Raw genomic sequence first — 17,728 nt, 5'->3', positions numbered from 1 at the left:
TTTAGTACTGATTATTAAACCTCCAAAGAAAGTGTTTACAACCAAACATTTACAGCTTGGATTTATACAGCAACTCTCAAAGAATGCAATGTGTTTGTGCATGGATGACTGTATATAAGCTCATTAGCTTTCCTGGGAAGCAAACAGAAATTTGTTAAATGACTTGCCCACAAATATGGAGAAAGTATATTTGAGTTGGAACAGGAAAACAGCCTCAGGTGGGTCCTAAGTACATCTGGGCACTCCTACTATATTGCTCTAGACCATTGACTGTCCCACTTGCTGGATGACTCTTTCACACCTTTTCTCTCCCCTAAAACCTCCAATGCCTTCTTCCTTAAGTCTTAATCTCAGCTGATAAATTCTTGGATGACTGAAAATACAGAAACAATCAGCAGAGAACTTCCAGTTGATCCCAACACTTCCATCTGACACATATTAATTGGTTTACTTGCTATTTGCCTTTCCCCCATTAGAATGGGCTCCACAAGGGCAGGAACTTTGGGTGGTTCACTCCTGTTTTCTAGCTTGGCATATATCAATATTCCATGAGTACTTGCAGAAAAAAATTAAAGAAAGCCTACAAGCAAGTGTCCTAATTTCAAACAGAATATCCAATATGAAAGCTGATAAGCAACAGTCAAAATTGACCCTTTATCATGCATTTCGTTATGCCTGAGATTAAAACTAGGGGCATGAGAATGATAACCGGGCCACACCATAATGCAAGCATGACCTGTCACGCCCAACCATATAAGACAGATACTTGACACATGCTTTGGGACTCCCAAACCAGTTCCTAAGAAGAATGAGAATGAAACATCCTCTCTCCTTCACTTCATAAACAGAACTTAAAGCAGTATGAGGAAAGGGAGAGAGAGAGAGAAACAGAGTTTGGAACACCACCAGCTTTTATCCCCATGATAGAATACATCTGGAAATCTAACTTAGATCTAATAATTTAAAACACAACACACCGGGTTATAATAAGCAACCATTAACTTAGACATTTTGGGCTCATTTACACTGATAGCTTTGTTAACAAACTGTGGTGAGAAATGCATCAGTAGAAGCATAAAGAGGAAAATGTAGCAAACGTGCCCTCTACCAAAGGACACTGGTTTCCATACTTGTAACAAGGAGATGATCTCTGCACGCACACAAACCCAAAGTAGCCTCGTTTGCCTCCAAGTCTGGAACCTTTCCGATGCTTATATTCACAGCAGGAGCTTAACCTGTTCACCTGCATCCCATTCAGAAAAAAGGTGAGACTGAAGGGGAAACCATGGTGCCTTTTGGAAACAAACTGAAAGGTCTCTGGAATTAAAAAAGTAAATACATCAGTGAAAGCAACTGATTTTGGACTAATATGTTCAAAATCACACTTTTCTATTAGGTAAGTACAATATTATGCTCTAGATCACCTTTCCAACTTGAGGACAATTTTTAATCATAAAAACACATGCTATTATTTTTATTTACAATAAATACTCCAAGGCATTATAAAACTCTGATTTGTAATAAAATAATAACATTATATGAGCTCTTACTATGGCCAGGCATTATGTCCAATAATCTTGGGTGTGTTATTTCTCAACAAACACATGAAGTTTAGAGAATATTATTATCACTAGTTTCTATATGCAGAAATTAAAGTTCAAGGGAACTCAGTCATTTATCCAAGATCATACAGTAAGTAGGGGAGTCAGTGTTGGGAGTCCCAATAGCTCTCTAGATTTCATCTTGCTATTTAGCTACTGATAAAGTATATGGCAAGAGGCTACTGTGAGCTCAGTAATGCTTTTAAATAAATGTGTATTTTTAGCTATGACTTGAACCAGCCTAATACATATATGGATGAGGTAGAATTATTCCATCTCAAATCCATTCTCAGTTCTGCTTGGATTTGGGTCCCCTTCTTGTTCTCCTGCCCACCCAAAAGTCCACCAATAAATTAAGAACCGCTGCTTGGAGTTAATAATTTTTAATCATCCCAAGTCTTTTTATAATGCTCTTTGGAAAGGTCTCACCCTAGAGATCCCAAGTTCTGGGTCTAAGAAAACCCTATGTTACAGAGCGACTCAGAAACCTGCTTTTCATGACAGTTCTAATATCACTTCCTACAAAACAAGTCTCTCTGGACTCTTCCACTTGCACAAATGATGGAGTTGATCATTTCATTTCTCTGTCTGTACACCTTCCTTGTTGTTGCTGTTATTACAATTGTTTAAAAATATGGCAATACCAGGACTTCTCAAACTTTAGTGTGCATCAGAATACCCTGAAAGGTTTGTTATAACACAGGTTGCTGGGCTTCACCCCAGAGTTTCTGATTCACTAGGACCTAAGAATTTGCATTTCTATTAAGTTGCCAGGTGATGCTTGAGCTTCTGGTCCAGGAACCTGACTTTGAGAACCCTGATGTAGATGTCTGCTGTCCTGCATGTTTGGGTGAAATCCATGAGAGATGGAACTGGTCTGACTCATCTTTGTTTCCCCAGGTCCCAGGACAATGGCATAGGAGGCCCCCAATAACTAACTAATAAATTATTATTTTAACCTATTTCATAGTCATCTAGAAATACTATGTTTATACCACACTCTGCCCCTAAAAACTACCTAGATCAGTTGTAACTTGTACTAAAGAATAAAATTACTGGAAAGGTAATTCCATCATTTATACCTTAGTATTTGTGATGTAAAATTCAAACATACAAGGGAAGAGAAACTTGAAAAGTTAGCATCTGGGGAAACTAAGATACAACAGATTTAAAAATCCACTTGTCTTAATGATATATGGACTCCTAAGTATTGACTAGAAAGCGAGTTTGACTGCTTTCTTTCCAGAAACTTGAATTGGACATTCACGTCATATGATCTATTATGCTGCGGCATCACATCCCTTAACTACCTGAGGTCCCAGCCCAGGAAGAAGGTGCAGCTAAGGAAATGCTGAGAATGGGCTCAGGAGGTGGACTTCTTGAGGTGACTGCCCTTCCATCGTGTAGCCATGTGGCTAGAGAGCGTATCCACCTATTATTCCATTCCTTTCTCTTTTTTTTCAAACTTAACTGAACAAGAATTGACACCCTCTGCTTTTCTTCCCTTGTTATTACTTTTTTAATTTTATATTTTAAAATTTAATGACACTTTCCAACCCTGACTTAATGGTTTCTGCATGGAATAATGGAAATAATATAGACCAGAGTTTAGAAGATTTGGGTCCTTGTCCTAGTTCTTCACTTATAAGTTGAATGTCCCTTGGTGGGTCACTGGACTGTTGCACTTCAGAATTCTCATATAAAATGAGGATGGCCATGGGAGGGGGTGAAGGAGTTGGGTGGAGGGAGCTATCCAGTTTACCCACTTCACTGAGTAGCCTCACAGATTATATAATGTACAGTGTTAGAAGGCATTCTACACTATTTGTAAAACATGGTTATTCATTGTTGACTGGCAGTGGCTCGCACTGTTTTAGGCACTAAAGAGGAACTAAAATACTGAAAATAAGATCAAATATGGTCTCCTGACTCAAGAAGTTATATAATTGAGCAGGAGAGACAAAAACAATATGCCAGATTTCTAGAGTGAGGTCCCCAAATCCTCTCCCCTTAAAATTTTGTCTCTAAAATTGGACCAAAGACTTAAAACAAACTGAACAGCAGTTCAAAAACTACTGAACTTTTCATAAGAACAGAGGGAATCCCCACTCCCTCCCCCTCCCCCACCAGCATTTCATCAGCAGAGTTCCAACAGGGGAGGGCAGGCCATAAATAACCAGCAGCTTCCCTGTCAGTGGGGGCTGACTTTGTCTGGAGCAGAAAACAAAAAAGCCTTGGCCAGTGGCGTTACCAGTAATAAGTGGCAATCTTGGAGGCAAGCTAATATGGAAGTTCAGAGATCCTGCTAACTAAGACTGCAGTTGAAATTAGGGCAAGCACCCAGGCTGGTGGGCTAGCCAGAAACTTAACAGGGAAATACAGGCCATAAGGCAATTATAGACACATTTGATAAGCTCTCCACACATCCCCGGCTGATGGGAAGTGGCATGGATTGGAGTAGGCCCAACCTATTCATACATCCCTGGCCCACCGGAAGCTTGCACCCACGAACAAAGAAAACCTGGTGGAAAATAAAAATTAAAGCAGACCTGAAAACTGCCTGAACTTTGGATGGACTCCTGAACCCATTACTTTGGGTTGAATATTGCCCTCTAAAAATCCATGACCACCCAGAACCTCAGAATGTGACCTTATCTGGAAATAGGGTCTCTGTAGATACAAGTAGTGAAGGATCAAGATGAAATCATCCTGGATAGTGTTTTGTCGAACAAATTCAATGACTGACATACTTATAAGAAGAGGACAGGACACACACAGAGACACACAGGGAAGAATGACACGTGAGGACAGAGGACGTAGAGCTGGGAGCCCTGGGCTACAAACCAGGGAATGCCATGGATTGCTGGGAATCACCAGAAGTTGAAAGAGACAAGGGAAAATTCTCCTCTAGAGCTATTAGATGGAGGATGGCCTGCTAATAATACCTGATTTTAGATGTCTGGCCTCCAGAGCTATGTGAGAATTAAATTTCTGTTGTTTTAAGCCACCAGTTTTGGGGATTTGTTACATTAGCCCCAGGAAAGGAATACACCCACACACAGATCCATGGTACAAGGTGGGGGCTGTACTTTATTCAAAGTCTTCTGACTTTGTACTGGGTCAAAGTTTTTGAACACAACCTCTGACAAATCACTAGAGATCAATAAACTATGAAAACACAGAGACAACCCAAGGAGGCCAGCCTAAAAAATAAAAAGAGATAAAATCTAAGCAGAGACACTACACTGGCTGTCTACCAAGGAGAGGGGGCATGGATTTCATGGATTTCCGAGAAGTTACTAAATAGACAACAACAAAAAGAGTGAGAACAATAACCTTCAAGAGGAAAAAGTCAGAATCCAGAATCCACAGTTGCTGTAACACATGATCGAAAATGTCCAGTTTTCAACAACAAAAAAATCAAAAGACATGTATGTAAGAAGCAGAAAAGTGTGGGCCATATTCAGGGTGGGGAAAGCCATCAAATCCACTCCTAGGCATCTGCTCAAGAGAAATGACCAGATGTCTACACAAAAACTTGCATCTGTATATTCATCACAGCATGATTTATAATGGTCCTAAATTAGAAACAGCATAAATGTACATGTAGTGGATGGAATACATTCGGTGGTATCAGAAGAGGGCAACCATTGATAACGGCTGTGAATAGATGACTCTCAGAAACATCAGGCTAAGTTAAAGAAGCAAGACACAGATGCTGCCTATTGTATGATTCCATTTATACGAAATGTCCAGAGAAGACATATCTGTAGAGACTGGAAGCAGATCAGTGGCTGCCTGAGGCTGGCTACAGAGAGTGAGGTTTCTTTGCCAGTGAGCACAAGGGAACTTTCTGAAGTGACAGAGATTCTAAAACTGGTTTGTGCCAATGGCTGCACAACGCTATACAACGCTTAAAAATCAGTGCATTGTACACTCACAATGGGTGAATTGTGGAATATAAGTTACACCTCAATAAGCGTATTTGTAAAAACTAAAAACTCAATATATATAACAAGTAAAAGAAAAATAAAAAACATTTACTCTAAGTCACAGTGTAATGAAATGCTTCGGGTTTCAGGGGAGATTCAGAGCCCCGGCCATGGAGAGAGGGATGAAACACAGCAGAAGTCGGCTGAGAAAGCCTCAGAGCCTCAGTGTGAATCTTACGAGGTGGATAAAATTTGAATTTAAAATCCTATCTTGAATTTAAAATCCTTTGTCCTATTGCAGACAAAGGAATAGCGTTCCAAAAGACAAGATAACAGCATGGGGGTGGGGAACCAGTGAAGCAGCTGGTTTGTGAGGGAGTAACGAGGAATGCACAAATCGGTACAAAGGATCAGGTTATGAAAATACAGGAAAAGGGGGCAGAAAAGGAAGGGATTGTAAGAGGGTCAGAAAAAAGAAAAGTTACTTTGCTCTTTGTACCCACATGAACCCAGGAGGCCAAGGTTTGCCTTGTTCGAAAGGATGAACATGGTAAATAAAAATGCCCGTGAAGAACTGTACTCTTCACAAGTAGCAGAAATACTTGGTGACTTCATAGGTGTACATAATAAACAATCAATATGTGGCTTGATGTCTGAAATCAAACTGAAAGACATCAATGAATTACTAGGGGAATAAAAGATGCACTTGCCACATTCCTAAATAATTAATTTTATTGTTATTTCTCATCCAAAAGCAAGACAAATGAATGAATGCCACATTTTTAATTAGTTTACTGCTCCAAGCAGAACGTTAAACGCCTTTTTTTTTTTTTAAACAGAACTCTTCTAAAAACCTATTCACATTTTACTGAATCATGCACAGCTTTGATTTGTAAAACGGGCAGATTCTTTTCAGCCCAGCTAAATTGCTAAGATTGCTGAACCACAAGTCAACTCTGAGCCACCCAACTTTTCAATTTCCAACAATTACTTTCCTGGCAATCAAAGGGCAAGCTGAGCCAAAATTATTATGTGGACAGGATTCAATTATTTAAGTCCCCATTCCATTCTGTTATTTAATTCTGTCCAATGACATAACAAAAGTCAGTCCCAGGATCAATAGGTATGCAAAACAACACTTAGTCAAGTAACACTCTCCCTTACTCTTTGGTTTTGCACTGTTACCACAGAGTATATGTGGTCTTCCTGAAAACATTCAGCTAGCTAAGCCTTGTTCTTATTTTTGTATGTACCATGTTTTCCAGCAGGCAAATAGACAGGTACTGTCTTGAAGAGGGCGTGATCCAAGACCCAGGAAAAGTTTCATTCCGTTCATTCCAATTGTAGACTATAGCTAATTTCAGCAATTCTTCTATATTAACACTTGGAAGCTACACTTTCAAAAATTAAGTGTATCTATCCCACTATCATTAGGGGTTTCCTACCTCTCATATTATGAAAATGTAGGAAACCCTTTGCCACTAAGAACAGCTAACTGAGCAAGGGTCCTGCGCCTAATCAGAGGTCCAGGATCTGCTCTTGACCAGGCCCCAAGCTGTGCGTGCGACCTTAAGAAGCCATCGTACCTCTGGACTTCTCTCATTTTCCTCATCTACAAAATGGCAGGAATGAACTCTCAAATGCTATGACAAAATGGCAAAGTAAATTACATTTCAGCCAGGTATATAAAATGGGGAAAAATAGTTTCTAGCATTATTTTTTATAAATAGGTTTTATAAATCTTTATCAAGTTAAAACATTCAAATGTTTACTCTTTCTTATGTTGGAAAGTTTTAAATATTTAATCCCTAAATCTGTCTAGTTTCTTTTTGAGTACTTAAAATTTTTAGAATTAACAGTCACTATTTTTGAGTGATGAGGGAAATCAGAAAAGCCAAAAGTAATAATTCCATTCTTGCCTCTAACTCCTAAGACTCCCTAAACTTGTATCAAGATTGCCCAAATATAAGTATTTCTTTTACTTAGTAAAAATGCAATTGCTTTCTAAACAGAGTTTCTTAAGCAAGGAAATAACAAATATAATCCTACAACAACTTGTCTTTTTAATTGCTATTCCACACAACTAAATATTGATGAAAACCACTTCAGTACAATATGTGAAACCCTATATTGGATATAAAAATTATCTTCTGCTAAGAAACATGGATTTATGATCAAATGAAAGCAGAAATGTACTAAAATCCATCTAGCCAAATTCCGCACCAAGTTATTTAGGTGTGATTCATCCTGAACTTTATTGGATTTGTGATTTTATCTCAACATTTTTCTAAAGAACAAATTGCCAATCTGGTATTTTTCTCTTAGAATAACGTATGATATAATTCACTATGGCAGGCCAAATAGTTAACTTGTAATTTGGGGGACAGTTTATTCATGCAACATTTTAATGATCATATATCTCTATCCCAAAATTAATCTGTTACAGGGTTAAATCACTCCAAATTCTTTCTTCCACAATCTGCAAGAGTAATTGCTGCTTCGGTTTCAATCATGGAGCAGTAAATCTAGATTTACTTTGAGGCAGCTGGTTTATAAGTCCCTGGATACGCATAATTTCATAGAGTGATTGAAGTCATTTTGATATGATATCAACGATAGTTTATCTATAGCATCAACTTTAAGCAACTTAAAAAAATTCAAATTTTATATGTACCTTTTTCAAGTAGTTTGCCTTTGTAGACACAAAGGTTTTCCCCACCACAATGCTGTTGATAAACTTTTATTTCATCCCGAAAGTCTGGGTGATCATGAGACAGGTGCACAGTTTTCCCCAAATAGATCATTGTAATAGCTGCATTGCTATGCGGTGGTGTTTTATGAATCTTTCTTGAATCCTAGAATCAACAAAAGAAGGGGGCTTATTAATTAATTACCTTCTAATCAGAGAGAAATGATACTGTAATAGGAGGAGTAGAAAAGGCTCTTCCCTAGCAATAAAACCTTGATAAAATGTCAGTCTTCCTAGTGTACAAAAAGTCAAGCCAGTTACCAAAGAAATCTCTCTAACAATTATATGCATTTTGGCTTTGTATTTTTAATATAAATGCCAGGAATCTGGACAAAGTTTGTCTCTTTTTATTTTACCTGTGTGTGATATTTTACATAGTATCAGTGACACTAAGAGGAAACCGCTCTTAGTTCTTTCAGCTGGTTCTCAGATAAAGATTCAAATCAAATTAATTAAATATTGGTGACATAATTTTGTTCTAATTTGATTGATTTTGTGATTTAGCAACCGTTTTTTGCAATTGAGTGCTTTATCTTTACACTTGAGCACTGACAATGTATCCTTCCCTGATCTTCTTCTATGTGAGAGGGGGATGGCACATGTTTGATTGATTCCTTCTAGGGTCACTCTGAGGATTAGAGATGTGTGTTACATGCCTAGGACTATCCATCTTTACAGGAAGCATTTATTCAATGAAGAACCAACATTATTAATATTATTTCTCATATCAAACAGTAAACTCAACAACAAGAGCAACAACAAAAACCCTGTTCTATGGTGTTCACACATTCATTTATAAAATAAACAATGAATTGAGGGGTCCCTGGGTGGCTCAGTTGGTTAAGCGACTGCCTTCGGCTCAGGTCATGATCCTGGAATCCAGGGATCTAGTCCCGCGTCGGGCTCCCTGCTCAGCAGGGAGTCTGCTTCTCCCTCTGACCCTCCCCCCTCTCATGTACTCTCTCTCATTCTCGCTCTCTCAAATAAATAAATAAATAAATAAATCTTTAAAAAAATAAAAATAAAATAAAATAAAATAAACAATGAATTGATATGCCAGAGATGAAAAGAAATGTCCTCTGCCTGGCCTCCTCATTTATATTCTGAAGTATTTTCACAAGAGTGAATGAGCAAAGTGTTTATCTAACCTCTAAAAGGAAGAGGAGGAAAGAAGCAGGAAAAGGAAGACGAGGAGGCAGAGAAATAGTCACGGCTGGTTGAGAGACTTCCAAGAGAGCCCAGTAAGAATACTGTCGGCTCGAGAATTATACAGAGGCCAGGCAATACTTCTAATCTACTTCATTTTTCTAAAAATCAGTTTTCAAACTAAATGAAAAATGTGAAGAGACCAACTTTCAGTGAATTCAAAGCAATTATCTGCATTTGATTTCATTGAATTATGGGGGCCTTGGAAACATGCATTTTTATTTTTTTAAATAACAAAGCTGCAACAAAAATTTCTGAAGGAACTACTAAAATATTTCCATCTCCAAACCCGTCCCCTTCCACTTCAGAGGAATTTTTTTTTTTTTTTCTCATTCAATTCCATTTCTCTGAAGCAAGAACCAGAGGAAGTAAATCTGATTAAATGAAATTCTGCAAACGACAGTCTGGAAAGTGTAAACGGGAAAGGAAGTCCAAGATTTAAAATTTAAGTAAATTGTCTTGCCTGTGGCAAATAGAGCTCCCAAATAGAGAGGTAATCAACAACAATAGTTCAGGGACGTCAGTAGCCATGAAGGTAAGTCAGCAACCTGGATAATTCTTTGCAGATTAGAAACATCTCCCTGAGTCACAGTTGAAAGCAAAGGGATGGTGGCAGGCCTGGCACCAAGTTGGAAAGTCATGCCATGTTTGCTGTTGCCTAGGCCGCTGTGCAGCTCGACATGCATTTGTTCAGTCCAGCACATAATCACCAGCCTACGGCAAATCCGGCTCCCAGCTCCCACTAGAACATTTAGTGATAGGATGGATTAAATAAGAGCGCCTCCTTTTTTGTTAAGCAATACTTTCCAAAGTGGCATGGATTCAGAGGTAGCCCTGTGAGCTTCTGGGAGATAAGCTCTATATAAATGCAAGGTAATAGTGAGATTAGGGTGGAGGAAAAGCCTGCCTCGTATGTACAAAATGAGGAAGGGGAAGTTGAAATGTTTAAAAGTAAAATAAAGGAAATGACAGCTCTTCACCTTTTCATTTACTCTTAATCTTTTTTTTTTTTTTTTTTCCTGCTAAAGTGTGTTCCTGACAGCAACATCTCTTTTCTCTTGGGTCTAGTTACTTCGTTCTTTTTAAAAATATTCCCCAATTATTGCCACCATGTAACCTTTTCTGGATTCTAACAGGAGGCCCGAGTGACAGCTCATGATTAAATACATGCACTAGGAAATGAACAATTGTTTCTTTCAGTTGACTAAATTGCCTCTATACTTACCATCTTCCAAGGTTACAAGGACCCAGAATGATGAAACTTTAGCAAGATTTCACAGCCCTTTCTGCCGTCCTCCAGCAAGTATCAAAACCTTCCATGAGAATTCAGTTCCATTTCAGGAACTGGAGCAGGGCCTCATGCCCACGCATGACTAAGGCTTATCTTTCTTACTTTCCACACCACTTGCTTACGACTTTCCTTCTCATTTCTTTTCAAGTTATCTCAGGCAAGTACAATCTGAGCTGACAAACAGTAAGCTGGTTGAGTGGTTAACTGGTCAGTTATTACATATTTGTAATATTTAGCATTCAGTTAATATACTAAATTTTCACTGAGATCTTTTATCTGTGCTCAGGCCTGAGTTGGGGGGGTGGATTTAAGAGACTATAAGGGTGTCAGAGGGCCTGTTCTTGCTGATAGCATTGGGCAACAATTCCTTTTCATCCACTTAGCTAAGCCCTGATGAACTCCGGGCATCATGGAGTCTTACCTAGACCCCTGCAATAAATCTCTAGTTAGTAGGGCAGCCACAGAATTTATCATCCAAACTGGGAGACATAGTGAAAGAGATATTATTAATAATTATGCTAAAAGAAAAACCCCACAAATCTGAACTGTTCCAGGAAAGCTGGGATGCATAGGCACTCTACTAGCTGATCTCCCCACTTCTAGCCTGGTATCTCCCCAAATCTCCTTCCTCCTGCATATGAGAGTGAACTATTATCACTGAATAGATCATGTGACTCTCCTGCTGGAAGTCTTCCAACAATCCCCAATATCCATGGGATAAGGCTCAACCTTCCTCAAATAACAACAACAACAACAAAAAGTCTTATATTTTCAACTCCTCCTATCTCTCAACTACTTGCAATTTCTTTTGATACGTTTAAAGGTCCAGCAGCTGCATAATTGGAGTGGCCCAAACCCTACCCACGTGTTTTTAATCTCCAGACCCATATAACTCTATAAATCACATGGCCTTGAAACTCTTCCCTTGTATTCCTCTCACTCTCAGTAGATAAAGATGGTATCTTACTGATCTTTACGCCCCGGGTGTCTTGTCAGTGCTGACACCTAGCCAGGGCCTAATAAACATTGATCTGACTGGACACGGACATGGAACAATTAGGGATTCCACATTCTGTCCTTTGCTGAGACAAAAGCGGCAGTAAGTGGACCCCGCCCTACATCAGAAGCTTTCTGCATTTATAGGAACTCAATAGGTACCACAACATGAAAACTGATTCATGGTGTCCTGTTTAACAACACCTTTGACAAAGATTGATTAAAAGCCTGTATAGCATAATAAAAATAAAATAAAATTTTTTTAAAAAAAGAAACAAGGCAGAGGATCATAGGGCAAGAGAGGGAAAAATGAAACAAAATGAAACCAGAAAGGGAGACAAACCATAAGCGACTCTTGATCATAGGAAACAAACTAAGGGTTGCTGGGGGGGGGGGGGGGGAGGCGGGGGTGGAGGGCTGGGGTAACCAGGTGATGGACATTGGGGAGGGTATGTATTGTAATGAGCTCTGATGGTATTATATAAGACTGATGAGTCACAGACCTGTACCCTGAAATAAATAATATATGTTAATTAATTGAATTTAAATTTTTAAAAAGGTAAAAAAACCCCACATAAATCATGGGAATAAAGGGCACAGCATAGGGAATATAGTCAGATATTGTAATAGCATGGTATGGTGACAGACGGCAGCTAGACTTGTGGTGAGCACAGCATATTGTATAGAGAAGTTGGGTCACGATGTTGTACACCTGAAACTAATGTAATATTGTGTGTCAATTATCCTCAAATAAAAAATTAATTATTTGGGGAAAAAAAAAAAAAAAGCCTGTATAAGGAGCATCAGGCAATTGCCATATTGGCTCTGATTCAGGCCTCAGGGGGAGAAAGTTCCGAAATGAGCCAGAGGAAGAGCGTGCCCGTGTTCCCTTCCTCAGACTTCAGGAAGCCCCAGGTTGTAAGAGAAACTTCTCACTATACTCAATTGGTTCCTCTCTTTCTCTTCTTTATCATGCTGGTTTTTCCTTGTTCTCTCCTACTCCCTCCTTTGCTTTTCCTATGCTTCCTACCACTGTGTAACCCGTGTCTCATGCTTATTCCTGGTCTGTCCCCCAACGCCCCCATCCTCCTGGAGGTATCGGAGCTCCAGGTTTTGAGGATGCTGAGTTGACACAGGAGCCTTCCCTTCTTCATCTCCTCAGTAGAATAAATTCAGTAAGTCTGCTCAGAGGTAGAAATTATCCAGCTGCATTTTGCTTGTGTTAAGAGGAACTGAAAAGCTTACGAGGTCTGCCCTTAAACTCCAACTGCTGCAGACCCCCAGAAGCATCTTTGGTTCTTTCTCTCGTCTATTGTTTAATTCTGCAACACCAGCTGCTAAGATATTTTGACTGTTGAATTGACATTTAAACCATTTTTCAAGTCCTTTCTAGTAATGTAGTTACCAAACCGCAATGTTAATTTTAAGCAAAAACACTGTTGAATGGAAAGGGCCTGAAATAAATCAAGCCTATATGAGATATGTTGAATTACCCTATATTAAAATCATGCTGATGCTTTCCTTTTTCATTCTCAAATCTGAGTCTACTGGTGAGGAGAACCAAGAGTAAAAAATACCGAGATAATACATTGACTAAGATGGAAATTTTTAAAAAATATTTTTAAAATAAAGTCAAACAAAAGAAATATGCAATCTCTCTGGCAAAACTAACATTTGTTAGGCTCTATTTGTTGTTGAAGAAAAGGGGTCTATGTCTGAAAGGCATAATTTATTTCCAGAATATTTACATAAATTAAATAGTATAATTAAGAGTTTAATTTTTTGCATGGATAACAAAGGAATACCTGTTTATGAACACAGTACTAATAAACACTTGATTAAATGTAAGTAAAATCAAATGCCTGCCCTCAACAAGCTTCATAATCTAGGAGTAGAAGTAACAAATAATAAAAGTAGATGAGTATTGATACTAAGCAGAACAGAGTAAGGGGCATAAGAAAAGTAAGAAGATCCTTTTGAAGAGAGGAAGAGAAGGGACCCTATTCTGATGTGCAGAAATCACTACAGAACATAAAGCCTCTGACGGAGGCTGGGAAAGGCAGGTTTGATAGCATCCTTCTATCTCAGGTGCTCACAAGCAATTCACAGAGAAAGAGCATCTCTGCATTGAGGAAACACCTGACTGACTGTGATTAATATCTGCAAAGATTTGAGAGAAACAGGCTCATAGATAATTTCCATATAATTTGGGTTTGAGGATTATGAATGCAGGCTCTAAGTGTTGGTCTACTGAGTGTGTATACTTAGCCTGTCACTAACTAGTTCTGTGACCTTGGCCAGCTTATTTAACCTTACTTGCCTCAGTTTCCTCATCTTTAATATGGAGACATTATTTTATCTCTTTCCTGAGTTTATTGTGTGTATTAATGAGAGAATGTATGTAAAACACTGAGCAAAACTCCCAGCACGTGCTGAAGGTCCACTAAATAGAAGGTAGAAGCATTGTTGTTAACAGTGAATATAAGCATTTTATTATATTAAAAGCCAACAAAAGCAATTGAATAAGAATAAGTATATAGATGATTTAAAAGTGAGTGAATATCCTGCCAAAAGTAATAATAGAAAAAAGCACAGATCAGAGATGGGGAAGTGGTGAACCAACCAGCTGAGGGTCCAGGGAGTAGTTGGGTTTGGCTTGGATGGGAGCAGAAAGCTGGAAAGGACTCAGTATCTGAAAGTACTTGGATGCCAGTGTCTAAGCATGTCTTTGTATTCTGACGTTTTGACATCTGGGGCCTTACTGACCCTGGGGAGACTACCCCTCCCAAGACTAACCACTTCCTAGAGATGGTAAATGATTTGCCCGGGAGAGTGCTTTTCATGGACAAACTAACCAATGGAGATCTCACATCCACCCTCCTGCTACCTCTGCTATCTGGCTCTTAAACTCTGGGCCAGTGTTCCCCTGCCCTAAGCACCTCTGGAACAAGCAGCAGACAAGGGACAGCCTCCACACCCCAAAACCTGCCAAAATGATTCATACTATTCAATCCTAAACCTGCTTACCCTGTCTTTCCTGTTGCTTCTCTCAGAAACCACAACAAAAGCTCTTGCCCATGTTTCCCTCCCACTTCCCTAGTCTCCTGGCCAATCCTGGTGCTGCCTGTGTGGCCCCATGTGACACATGTGATGGATAACTTTATCTCTCAACTTAGCTGGGCCACAATGCCCAGATGTGGTCAAACATTATTCTGGATAGAACCCTAATATACATGGCATGTCCCTCCTTCTGGGAATTGTAAGTGACAAACTGTCTTCAATGGTAATCATCTCTTGATCTATAGGTCTCGACACACCTGAATAATAATAAAACCTACATTTTAAAAGAACCAGGCAGAAGAATATACCTGCTTTCATTAGGAAAGAAGCTGGTGAAGGTCTTAAGCAGGGGAGGAGCATGTTGGGAGCTATTTTCTCAAGCTTCATTTAATTTCATTACATAGAATCTGTCAATACTGAGATGGACTTTGCTTGCTCTTGTTTCCGCTTCCTGCCTTTGACCCTCTGCACCCTGATTCTATCTGCTAACTTCCTACTTGTCTTTCAAAGCCCATTTCAAATGCCACCTTCTCTCCGAAGCACTCTTCAATCTCCTCAAAGCTAGCATTTCCTTCCTCTGATTTCTCATCGTGCTTTATTTATACCACTATGATTGTACTCATCACAATGTGTCATGGTTAATTGCAGATATTTCTGACTCCCCGGCTAAACTGCAATCCTCCTGAGAACAAGGATTTGGCTTTACTCATCTTGGTAACCTCAGCACCTAGCCCAGTGCTTGTCATAATCAATAAAAGCTACATCGAGCTATTTTTTGATTTAAAGGAAGAACGTAAGTCCATAGATGACTGCAACAGCCCTGTGAAGAGTTAAGTAGCAAACCTCTGACCCCGGGCTATAGCACTGAGAACGGAAAAGGATTATCAGACACAGGAGCCCTTGTCCAGGTGCTAGAGCTCTGCAGTCTGAGACAGCAACCGCTTACCCCATTTGGCTGTGGGGCATTTGAAAGGGGCTCATCGGAATGAGATGTGCCATAAATATAAAATGCTTACTGAATTTCAAAGACGTAGTATGAAAAAAATTGTATGATACTCATTAAAACTCATACTGATTACATGTTGAAATGACATTATGTTGAATATACTTGATTAAACAAAGTATATTAATAAAATTACTTTCACATGTTTCTTTTTACATTTTTTAGTGTAGTTCTTAGAAAATTAAAGTTGCATATGTGGCTTGCATTACATTTCTATTGGACATCTCTGGAAGACTTAGCAATTAACTGATGTGTGATGCAGACAGAAGGAAGCCTAGGTTTTGAGCCTAGATTTTGAGATTTTATTGGGGAAAAGGTCGTGCTTTATGAGATACAAGGCAACTGAATGGAGAAGCTGGCTTAACCATGTCAAATTTGAGGGGCAGTATAACCTACCAATCAGGCACCAGTAATTGCACAGGGCTCATGGGAGGTCTAAGAAGGGGGGGATGGGGCCTGGACCAGATAGAGAGAAAGCCCAGACTAGTTCATGCCTGGAGAAGCTCCATTACACAAAACACGTAAAAAATAAAAACCAACTTTGTTTTGTTTTTTTAAATTAATAACCATAATGATTAAGTAGGCTCTTATTTGAAAGCCTGTATTTTCACATTTATAAACACTATTACGGGGCCATTTCCATTTTAATAGGCTGCTGTATAGAGTAGGTGACCAGCAATACAGTATGAGGACATGAAAATCTGGAGATGTGGAGGTAAACCTCAGAGCAAAATCTAACTAGTCTCGTGGATTCTGTAAAAGCAGTATAAAAGTTCTGCTGGTCTTACAGTGAAAGGAAACAAAGCAACAGGGCATAGTAGCAACTTGCTGGGCTGTAAGATCTACCACACCTTGTCATTTGGCTCCATGGATCATCTCCTAGAGACACAGAACACAGAAGGCAGGGACTGTGCTCTGCACATTCCTAGAGGAACAGGTGGTGGGTCACCAGCAAGCCATATCTCTTTGCCTTTTCCCTCCTCTTTTTATTTTCCTTCTAAGAGTATTTGGAGGATGTTTTGAGGATGGCAGTCATAAAATGAGTGAATTTAATGTGTAAGTTACATGCTACATAAATACATTTAAAGGCTAAAGTTTAAACTCAAAGATATTAAAAGGCTGAATGTAAAAGGAATATATATTCTTTGCTAATATAAAGAAAATTATTACTGTGAGACAAAGGAGATTTCAAGGCCAAAAGTAATGTGATTAAGAGGATCATTTTTTAAATCATAAAGAATCACCTCACCAGTAAGATAGAGTAATCCTAAAGCTGAGAGCATACAACCAGGTAGTCTCAACATTTACAAAGTAGAATTTGACATAATTACAAGGAGAAATGGACAGATCTACGATTACAGAGAATGAATTATCTCTAGAACTCAGGAACTGAGAAAGCAGATAAACAAGAATGCTAAGCATATAAAAACAGGAATGACATAATTAACTTCTTATCTATTGGGCATTTGTAGAACTCTACTCCCAACAGTAAGAGACTCATTTTCTTTACAAAAACTGAACATATATTAGCCCACAAAGAAGTCTCCACAAATACCAAAGAGTCAAAATCCTACAGAGCAAGATGCTTTTGAAAAGTAACATTTAGTGAATACAAAGGAAGGTCTTAGAATTTAAAAAAGGCACCAGAAGAAAAAACTCAGAATGTGTGGAAGATAAAACTGAAGAAATCTCCAGCAAGTAGAACAAAAAGACAAAGAAATAGAAAATAGGAGAGAAAAAGATAAGGATATTAGAGCATTAGTGTAGTAGTTCTATCATTCCCCAAATAGAGAGAATAGAAGTTTGGAAATGGAAACAAAACAAAAGACCAGCTCAAGCTGAAACCTCGTGACTCAGAAAGACAGACATGCTAAGGTCTGTCGAAGCCAG

General features: G+C 38.9%; 1 protein-coding gene across 1 annotated transcript in view; it reads right to left on the bottom strand.

The window, feature by feature from the left end:
- The window catches only part of ERICH3 (glutamate rich 3), a 99,123-nt gene that overhangs the window by 34,474 nt on the left and 46,921 nt on the right, over positions 1 to 17,728 (bottom strand). Inside the window, 2 exon segments of the mRNA XM_064587541.1 lie at positions 1,131 to 1,317; positions 8,208 to 8,388. Coding sequence (XP_064443611.1) covers positions 1,131 to 1,317; positions 8,208 to 8,388 — 368 coding nt within the window.

This window comes from Mirounga angustirostris, unplaced genomic scaffold (genome assembly GCF_029215605.1).
Source record: "Mirounga angustirostris isolate CCGP_5_RB_7025 unplaced genomic scaffold, mMirAng1.0.hap1 SCAF_4, whole genome shotgun sequence".
Classification (NCBI taxonomy): Eukaryota; Metazoa; Chordata; class Mammalia; order Carnivora; family Phocidae; genus Mirounga; species Mirounga angustirostris.
The sequence above is the reverse complement of the archived record's forward strand: the minus strand, read 5'-3'. Positions and strand labels throughout refer to the sequence as shown.